This window comes from Pristiophorus japonicus, unplaced genomic scaffold, assembly GCF_044704955.1.
Source record: "Pristiophorus japonicus isolate sPriJap1 unplaced genomic scaffold, sPriJap1.hap1 HAP1_SCAFFOLD_1036, whole genome shotgun sequence".
Taxonomy (NCBI): domain Eukaryota; kingdom Metazoa; phylum Chordata; class Chondrichthyes; family Pristiophoridae; genus Pristiophorus; species Pristiophorus japonicus.
This window is the reverse complement of record NW_027250687.1, coordinates 87,953-97,500: the sequence shown is the minus strand read 5'-3', so window position 1 is coordinate 97,500 and position 9,548 is coordinate 87,953. Positions and strand designations below refer to the sequence as shown.

Sequence of the window (9,548 nt, the reverse complement as noted above, 5' to 3'; positions counted from 1 at the left end):
CTGCCCCCGTGTCCTAACTCACACCGAGTCCCACTCACCCATCACCCCCTGTGCTCACTGCCCCCGTGTCCTAACTCACACCGAGTCCCGCTCACCCATCACCCCCTGTGCTCACTGCCCCCGTGTCCTAACTCACACCCAGTCCCGCTCACCCATCACCCGCTGTGCTCACTGCCCCCGTGTCCTAACTCACACCCAGTCCCGCTCACCCATCACCCGCTGTGCTCACTGCCCCCGTGTCCTAACTCACACCAGTCTCGCTCACCCATCACCCGCTGTGCTGACTGGCCAACATTGGCTCCTGGTTAAGCAATGCCCCAATTTCAAAATTCTCATCCGTGTTTAAAAATCCCTCTCTGGCTCTTGCCCCTCCCGATCTCTGTAACCCCCTCCAGCCCCTACACCCCTCCCTAACTCTGTAACCTCCTCCAGCCCCTACACCCCTCCCTATCTCTGTAACCTCCTCCAGCCCCTACACCCCTCCCTATCTCTGTAACCCCCTCCAGCCCCGACACCCCTCCCTATCTCTGTAACCCCCTCCAGCCCCTATACCCCTCCCTATCGCTGTAACCCCCCTCCAGCCCCTACACCCCTCCCTATCGCTGTAACCTCCTCCAGCCCCTACACCCTCCCTATCTCTGTAACCTCCTCCAGCCCCTACACCCTCCCTATCTCTGTAACCTCCTCCAGCCCCTACACCCCTCCCTATCTCTGTAACCTCCTCCAGCCCCCACACCCCTCCCTATCTCTGTAACCTCCTCCAGCCCCAACACCCCTCCCTATCTCTGTTACCTTTTCCAGTCCCTATACCCCTCCCTATTGCTGTATCCTCCTCCAGCCCCTACACCCCTCCCTAATTCTGAAGAATCTAACCCAGTTATATGGAGACCAAAACTGCACAGTGCTCCAAGTGTGGTCTAACCCAGGTATATGGAGACCAGAACTGTACATAGTGCTCCAAGTGTGGACTAACCCAGGTATATGGAGACCAGAACTGTGCACAGTGCTCCAAGTGTGGTGTAACACAGGTATATGGAGACCAGAATTGTACACAGTGCTCCAAGTGTGGTCTAACCAAGGTATATGGAGATCAGAACTGTGCACAGTGCTCCAAGTGTGGACTAACCCAGGTATATGGAGACCAGAACTGTGCACAGTGCTCCAAGTGTGGGCTAACCCAGGTATATGGAGACCAGAACTGTACACAGTGCTCCAAGTGTGGACTAACCCAGGTATATGGAGACCAGAACTGTGCACAGTGCTCCACGTGTGGTCTAACCAAGGTATATGGAGATCAGAACTGTACACAGTGCTCCAAGTGTGGACTAACCCAGGTATATGGAGACCAGAACTGTGCACAGTGCTCCACGTGTGGTCCAACCAAGGTATATGGAGACCAGAACTGTGCACAGTGCTCCACGTGTGGTTTAACCAAGGTATATGGAGACCAGAACTGTGCACAGTGCTCCACGTGTGGTCCAACCAAGGTATATGGAGACCAGAACTGTGCACAGTGCTCCACGTGTGATTTAACCAAGGTATATGGAGACCAGAACTGTGCACAGTGCTCCAAGTGTGGTCCAACCAAGGTATGTGGAGACCATTGGGGACGTATCGCTCAAATCTATGGGGCTGGCATTTGATCCCAGCACCCGAGAGGGTGAAAGGCCAATCGCCATCCCCACACCAAGCTGTTGGGACCTCGACACAAAGCCCCAAACCCCGATTTTTACCTCTTGTATGGCCACCCTGTGCCAGTTAATTTCAGCGAAGAAGGGGTGACCTTTAACCTCATCAGCCCTGTAAATACAACACACGATAATATGAGGCACATTAACAAAAGAATCACTGAACACTGACTGGTGTCTCTCAGTGCCCTCTCCCTCAGGGAGAGATCTGTACACTGACTGGTGTCTCTCAGTGCCCTCTCCCTCAGGGAGATATCAGTACACTGACTGGTGTCTCTCAGTGCCCTCTCCCTCAGGGAGATATTTGTACTTTGACTGGTGTCTCTCAGTCTCCTCTCTGTCCGGGAGATATCTGTACACTGACTGGTGTCTCTCAGTCCCTCTCCCTCAGGGAGATATCTGTACACTGACTGGTGTCTCTCAGTCCACTCTCCCTCAGGGAGATATCTGTACACTGACTGGTGTCTCTCAGTCCCCTCTCCCGCAGGGAGATATCTATACACTGACTGGTGTCTCTCAGTCCCTCTCCCTCAGGGAGATATCTGTACACTGACTGGTGTCGCTCAGTGCCCTCTCCCTCAGGGAGATATTTGTACACTGACTGGTGTCTCTCAGTCCACTCTCCCTCAGGGAGATCTCTGTATAGTGATTGGTGTCTCTCAGTCCCTCTCCCTCAGGGAGGTATCTGTACACTGACTGGTGTCTCTCAGTCCCCTCTCTCTCAGGGAGATATCTGTACACTGATTGGTGTCTCTCAGTCCCTCTCTCTCAGGGAGATATCTGTACACTGACTGGTGTCTCTAAGTCCCTCTCTCTCAGGGAGACATCTGTACACTGACTTGGTGTCTCTCAGTCCCACTCCCTCAGCAAGATATCTGTACATTGACTGGTGTCTCTCAGTCCCTCTCCCTCAGGGAGATATCTGTACACTGACTGGTGTCTCTCAGTGCCCTCTCCCTCAGGGAGATATTTGTACTTTGACTGGTGTCTCTCAGTCTCCTCTCTGTCCGGGAGATATCTGTACACTGACTGGTGTCTCTCAGTCCCTCTCCCTCAGGGAGATATCTGTACACTGACTGGTGTCTCTCAGTCCACTCTCCCTCAGGGAGATATCTGTACACTGACTGGTGTCTCTCAGTCCCTCTCCCTCAGGGAGATATCTGTACACTGACTGGTGTCTGTCAGTCCCTCTCCCTCAGGGAGATATCTGTACACTGACTGGTGTCTCTCAGTCCCTCTCCCTCAGGGAGATATCTGTACACTGACTGGTGTCTCTCAGTCCCTCTCTCTCAGGGAGATATTTGTACACTGACTGGTGTATCTAAGCCCCTCTCTCTCAGGGAGATATCTGAACACTGACTGGTGTCTCTCAGTCCGTCTGCCTCAGGGATATCTCTGTATAGTGACTGGTGTCTCTCAGTCTTCTCTCTCAGGGAGATATCTGTACATTGAATGGTGACTCTCAGTCCCTCTCCCTCAGGGAGATATCTGTACACTGACTGGTGTCTCTCAGTCCCTCTCCCTCAGGGAGATATCTGTACACTGACTGGTGTCTCTCAGTCCTCTCTCCCTCAGGGAGATATCTGTGCACTGACTGGTGTCTCTCAGTCTCTCCCTCAGGAAGATATCTGTACACTGACTGGTGTCTCTCAGTCCCCTCTCCCTCAGGGAGATATCTGTACAATGACTGGTGTCTCTCAGTCCCTCTGCCTCAGGGAGATATCTGTACACTGACTGGTGTCTCTCAGTCCCTCTCTCTCAGGGAGATATCTGTACACTGACTGGTGTCTCTCAGTCCCTCTCCCTCAGGGGGATATCTGTGCACTGAATGGTGTCTCTCAGTCCCCTCTACCTCAGGGAGATATCTGTACACTGACTGGTGTCTCTCAGTCCCTCTCCCTCAGGGAGATATCTGTATACACACTGGTGTCTCTCAGTCCCCTCTCTCTCATTGAGATATCTGTACACTGACTGGTGTCTCTCAGTCCCTCTCCCTGAGGGAGATATCTGTACACTGACTGGTGTCTCTCAGTCCCTCTCCCTCAGGGAGATATCTGTACACTGACTGGTGTCTCTCAGTCCCTCTCCCTCAGGGAGATATCTGTACACTGACTGGTGTCTCTCAGTCCCCTCTCCCTCAGGGTGTTATCTGAACACTGACTGGTGTCTCTCAGTCCCTCTGCCTCAGGGAGATCTCTGTATAGAGATTGGTGTCTCTCAGTCCCTCTCCCTCAGGGAGGTATCTGTACACTGACTGGTGTCTCTCAGTCCCCTCTCCCTCAGGGAGACATCTGTACACTGACTTGGTGTCTCTCAGTCCCACTCCCTCAGCAAGATATCTGTACATTGACTGGTGTCTCTCAGTCCCACTCCCTCAGGGAGATATCTGTGCACTGACTGGTGTCTCTCAGTGCTCTGTTCCTCAGGGAGATATCTGTACACTGACTGGGGTATCTCAGTCCCTTTCCCTCAGGAAGATATCTGTACATTGACTGGTGTCTCTATGTCGCTCTCCCTCAGGGAGATACCTGTACACTGACTGGTGTCTCTCAGTCCTTCTCGCTCAGGGAGATATCTGTACACTGACCTGTGTCTCTCAGTCCCCTCTCCCTCAGGGGGATACCTGTACACTGACTGGTGTCTCTCAGTCCATCTCCGTCAGGGAGATATCTGTACACTGACCGGTGTCTCTCAGTCATCTGTTCCTCAGGGAGATATCTGTACACTGACTGGTGTCTCTCAGTCCCTCTCCCTCAGGAAGATATCTGTACATTGACTGGTATCTATCAGTCCCTCTGCCTCAGGGAGATATCTGTACACTGACTGGTGTCTCTCATTCCCCTCTCCCTCAGGGCGATATCTGAACACTGACTCGTGTCTCTCAGTCCCTCTGCCTCAGGGAGATATCTGTATAGTGACTGGTGTCTCTCAGTCCCTCTCCCTCAGGGAGATATCTGTACACTGACTGGTGTCTCTCAGTCACTCTCCCTCAGGGGGATATCTGTGCACTGACTGGTGTCTCTCAGTCCCATCTCCCTCAGGGAGATATCTGTACACTGACTGGTGTCTCTCAGTCCCTCTGCCTCAGGGAGATATCTGTACACTGACTGGTGTCTCTCAGTCCCCTCTCCCTCAGGGAGATATCTGTACACTGATTGGTGTCTCTCAGTCCCTCTCTCTCAGGGAGATATCTGTACACTGACTGGTGTCTCTAAGTCCCTCTCTCTCAGGGAGACATCTGTACACTGACTTGGTGTCTCTCAGTCCCACTCCCTCAGCAAGATATCTGTACATTGACTGGTGTCTCTCAGTCCCACTCCCTCAGGGAGATATCTGTGCACTGACTGGTGTCTCTCAGTGCTCTGTTCCTCAGGGAGATATCTGTACACTGACTGGGGTATCTCAGTCCCTTTCCCTCAGGAAGATATCTGTACATTGACTGGTGTCTCTATGTCGCTCTCCCTCAGGGAGATCCCTGTACACTGACTGGTGTCTCTCAGTCCTTCTCGCTCAGGGAGATATCTGCACACTGACCTGTGTCTCTCAGTCCCCTCTCCCTCAGGGGGATACCTGTACACTGACTGGTGTCTCTCAGTCCATCTCCGTCAGGGAGATATCTGTACACTGACCGGTGTCTCTCAGTCATCTGTTCCTCAGGGAGATATCTGTACACTGACTGGTGTCTCTCAGTCCCTCTCCCTCAGGAAGATATCTGTACATTGACTGGTATCTATCAGTCCCTCTGCCTCAGGGAGATATCTGTACACTGACTGGTGTCTCTCATTCCCCTCTCCCTCAGGGCGATATCTGAACACTGACTCGTGTCTCTCAGTCCCTCTGCCTCAGGGAGATATCTGTATAGTGACTGGTGTCTCTCAGTCCCTCTCCCTCAGGGAGATATCTGTACACTGACTGGTGTCTCTCAGTCACTCTCCCTCAGGGGGATATCTGTGCACTGACTGGTGTCTCTCAGTCCCATCTCCCTCAGGGAGATATCTGTACACTGACTGGTGTCTCTCAGTCCCTCTGCCTCAGGGAGATATCTGTACACTGACTGGTGTCTCTCAGTCCCTCTCTCTCAGGGAGATAGCTGTACACTGACTGGTGTCTCTCAGTCCCTCTCCCTCAGGGGGATATCTGTGCACTGACTGGTGTCTCTCAGTCCCCTCTACCTCAGGGAGATATCTGTACACTGACTGGTGTCTCTCAGTCCCTCTGCCTCAGGGAGATATCTGTACACTGACTGGTGTCTCTCAGTCCCCTCTCCCTCAGGGAGATATCTGTACACTGACTGGTGTCTCTCAGTCCCTCTGCCTCAGGGAGATATCTGTACACTGACTGGTGTTTCTCAGTCCCCTCTCTCTCAGGGAGATATCTGTACACTGACTGGTGCCTCTCAGTCCCTCTCCCTCAGGGAGATATCTGTACACTGACTGGTGTCTCTCAGTCCCCTCTCCCTCAGGGAGATATCTGTACACTGATTGGTGTCTCTCAGTCCCTCTCTCTCTGGGAGATATCTGTACACTGACTGGTGTCTCTAAGTCCCCTCTCCCTCAGGGAGATATCTATACACTGACTGGTGTCTCTCAGTCCCCTCTCCCTCAGGGAGATATCTGTACACTGAATGGTGTCTCTCAGTCCCCTCTCCCTCAGGGAGATATCTGTACACTGACTGGTGTCTCTCAGTCCCCTCTCTCTCAGGTATATATCTGTACACTGACCGGTGTCTCTCAGTCCCCTGTACCTCAGGGAGATATCTGTATACTGACCGGTGTCTCTCAGTCCCTCTCCCTCAGGGAGATATCTGTACACTGACTGGTGTCTCTCAGTCCCCTCTCCCTCAGGGAGATATCTGTACACTGAATGGTGTCTCTCAGTCCCTCTCCCCAGGGAGATATCTGTATACTGACTGATGTCTCTCAGTCCCTCTGCCTCAGGGAGATATCTGTGCACTGACTGGTGTCTCTCAGTCCCCTCTCCCTCAGGGGGATATCTGTACACTGACTGGTGTCTCTCAGTCCCTCTCCCTCAGGGAGATATCTGTACACTGACTGGTGTCTCTCAGACCCTCTCCCTCAGGGAGATATCTGTACACAGACTGGTATCTCTCAGTCCCTCTCCCTCAGGGAGATATCTGTACACAGACTGGTGTCTCTCAGTCCCCTCTCCCTCAGGGAGATATCTGTACACTGACTGGTGTCTCTCAGTCCCCTCTGCCTCAGGGATATATCTGTACACTGACTGGTGTCTCTCAGTCCCTCTCCCTTCGGGAGATATATGTACACTGACTGGTGTCTCTCAGTCCCTCTCCCTCAGGGTGATATCTGAATACTGACTGGTGTCTCTCAGTCCCTCTCCCTCAGGGGGATATCTGTACACTGACTGATGTCTCTCAGTCCCTCTCCCTCAGGGAGATATCTGTACACTGACTGGTGTCTCTCAGTCCCTCTCCCTCAGGGAGATATCTGTACACTGACTGGTGTCTCTCAGTCCCCTCTCTCTCAGGGAGATATCTGTACACTGACTGGTGTCTCTCAGTCCCTCTCCCTCAGGGAGCAATCTGTACACTGACTGGTGTCTCTCAGTCCCTCTCCCTCAGGGGGATATCTGTGCACTGACTGGTGTCTCTCAGTCCATCTCCGTCAGGGAGATATCTGTACACTGACTGGTGTCTCTCAGTCCTCTGTTCCTCAGGGAGATATCTGTACACTGACTGGTGTCTCTCAGTCCCTCTGCCTCAGGGAGATATCTGTACATTGACTGGTGTCTCTAAGTCCCTCTGCCTCAGGGAGATATCTGTACACTGACCTGTGTCTCTCAGTCCCCTCTCCCTCAGGGAGATATCTGTACATTGACTGGTGTCTCTCAGTCCCTCTGCCTCAGGGAGATATCTGTACACTGACTGGTGTCTCTCAGTCCCCTCTCCCTCAGGGTGTTATCTGAACACTGACTGGTGTCTCTCAGTCCCTCTGCCTCAGGGAGATCTCTGTATAGCGACTAATGTCTCTCAGTCCCTCTCCCTCAAGGAGATATGTGTACACTGACTGGTGTCTCTCAGTCCCTATCCCTAAGGCGGATATCTATACATTGACTGGTGTCTCTCAGTCCCTCTCCCTCAGGGAGATATCTGTACATTGACTGGTGTCTCTCAGTCCCTCTCCTTCAGGGAGATATCTGTACACTGACTGGTGTCTCTCAGTCTCTCTCCCTCAGGGAGATATCTGTACACTGACTGGTGTCTCTCAGTCCCTCTCCCTCAGGGAGCAATCTGTACACTGACTGGTGTCTCTCAGTCCCTCTCCCTCAGGGGGATATCTGTGCACTGACTGGTGTCTCTCAGTCCATCTCCGTCAGGGAGATATCTGTACACTGACTGGTGTCTCTCAGTCCTCTGTTCCTCAGGGAGATATCTGTACACTGACTGGTGTCTCTCAGTCCCTCTGCCTCAGGGAGATATCTGTACATTGACTGGTGTCTCTCAGTCCCTCTGCCTCAGGGAGATATCTGTACACTGACTGGTGTCTCTCAGTCCCCTCTCCCTCAGGGTGTTATCTGAACACTGACTGGTGTCTCTCAGTCCCTCTGCCTCAGGGAGATCTCTGTATAGCGACTAATGTCTCTCAGTCCCTCTCCCTCAAGGAGATATGTGTACACTGACTGGTGTCTCTCAGTCCCTATCCCTAAGGCGGATATCTATACATTGACTGGTGTCTCTCATTCCCTCTCCCTCAGGGAGATATCTGTACATTGACTGGTGTCTCTCAGTCCCTCTCCCTCAGGGAGATATCTGTACACTGACTGGTGTCTCCCAGTCTCTCTCCCTCAGGGAGATATCTGTACACTGACTGGTGTCTCTCAGTCCCCTCTCCCTCAGGGAGATATCTGTACACTGACTGGTGTCTCTCAGTCCCCTCTCCCTCAGGGAGATATCTGTACACTGATAGGTGTCTCTCAGTCCTCTGTTCCTCAGGGAGATATCTGTATATTGACTGGTGTCTCTCAGTCCCTCTGCGTCAGGGAGATATCTGTACATTGACTGGTGTCTCTCAGTCCCTCTCTCTCAGGGAGATATCTGTACACTGACTGGTGTCTCTCAGTCCCTCTCTCTCAGGGAGATATCTGTACACTGACTGGTGTCTCTCAGTCCCCTCTCCCTCAGGGAGATATCTGTACACTGACTGGTGTCTCTCAGTCCCCTCTCCCTCAGGGAGATATCTGTACATTGACTGGTGTCTCTCAGTCCCTCTCTCTCAGGGAGATATCTGTACACTGACTGTTGTCTCTAAGTCCCTCTCTCTCAGGGAAACATCTGTACACTGACTTGGTGTCTCTCAGTCCCCTCTCCCTCGGCAAGATATCTGTACATTGACTGGTGTCTCTCAGTCGCACTCCCTCAGGGATATATCTGTGCACTGACTGGTGTCTCTCAGTCCTCTGTTCCTCAGGGAAATATCTGTACACTGACTGGTGTCTCTCAGTCCCTTTCCCTCAGGAAGATATCTGTACATTGACTGGTGTCTATCAGTTCCTCTGCCTCAGGGAGATATCTGTACATTGACTGGTGTCTCTATGTCGCTCTCCCTCAGGGAGATACCTGTACACTGACTGGTGTCTCTCAGTCCTTCTTGCTCAGGGAGATATCTGTACACTGACCTGTGTCTCTCAGTCTCCTCTCCCTCAGGGGGATATCTGTACATTGACTGGTGTCTCTCAGTCCCTCTCCCTCAGGGGGATATCTGTACATTGACTGGTGTCTCTCAGTCCCTCTCCCTCAGGGGGATATCTGTACACTGACTGGTGTCTCTCAGTCCCTCTCCCTCAGGGAGATATCTGTACACTGACTGGTGTCTCTCGGTCCCT

At 52.5% G+C, this 9,548-nt stretch overlaps 1 protein-coding gene across 1 annotated transcript in view; it reads right to left on the bottom strand.

Annotated features, from left to right (window-relative positions):
* The window catches only part of LOC139241316 (beta-adrenergic receptor kinase 1-like), a gene marked incomplete at its 5' end in the record, with an annotated part of 114,114 nt that overhangs the window by 18,729 nt on the left and 85,837 nt on the right, over positions 1–9,548 (bottom strand). The window contains one exon of the mRNA XM_070869945.1: positions 1,734–1,800. Within this exon, the coding sequence (XP_070726046.1) occupies positions 1,734–1,800 (67 nt within the window). The remainder of the gene's footprint in view (positions 1–1,733; positions 1,801–9,548) is intronic.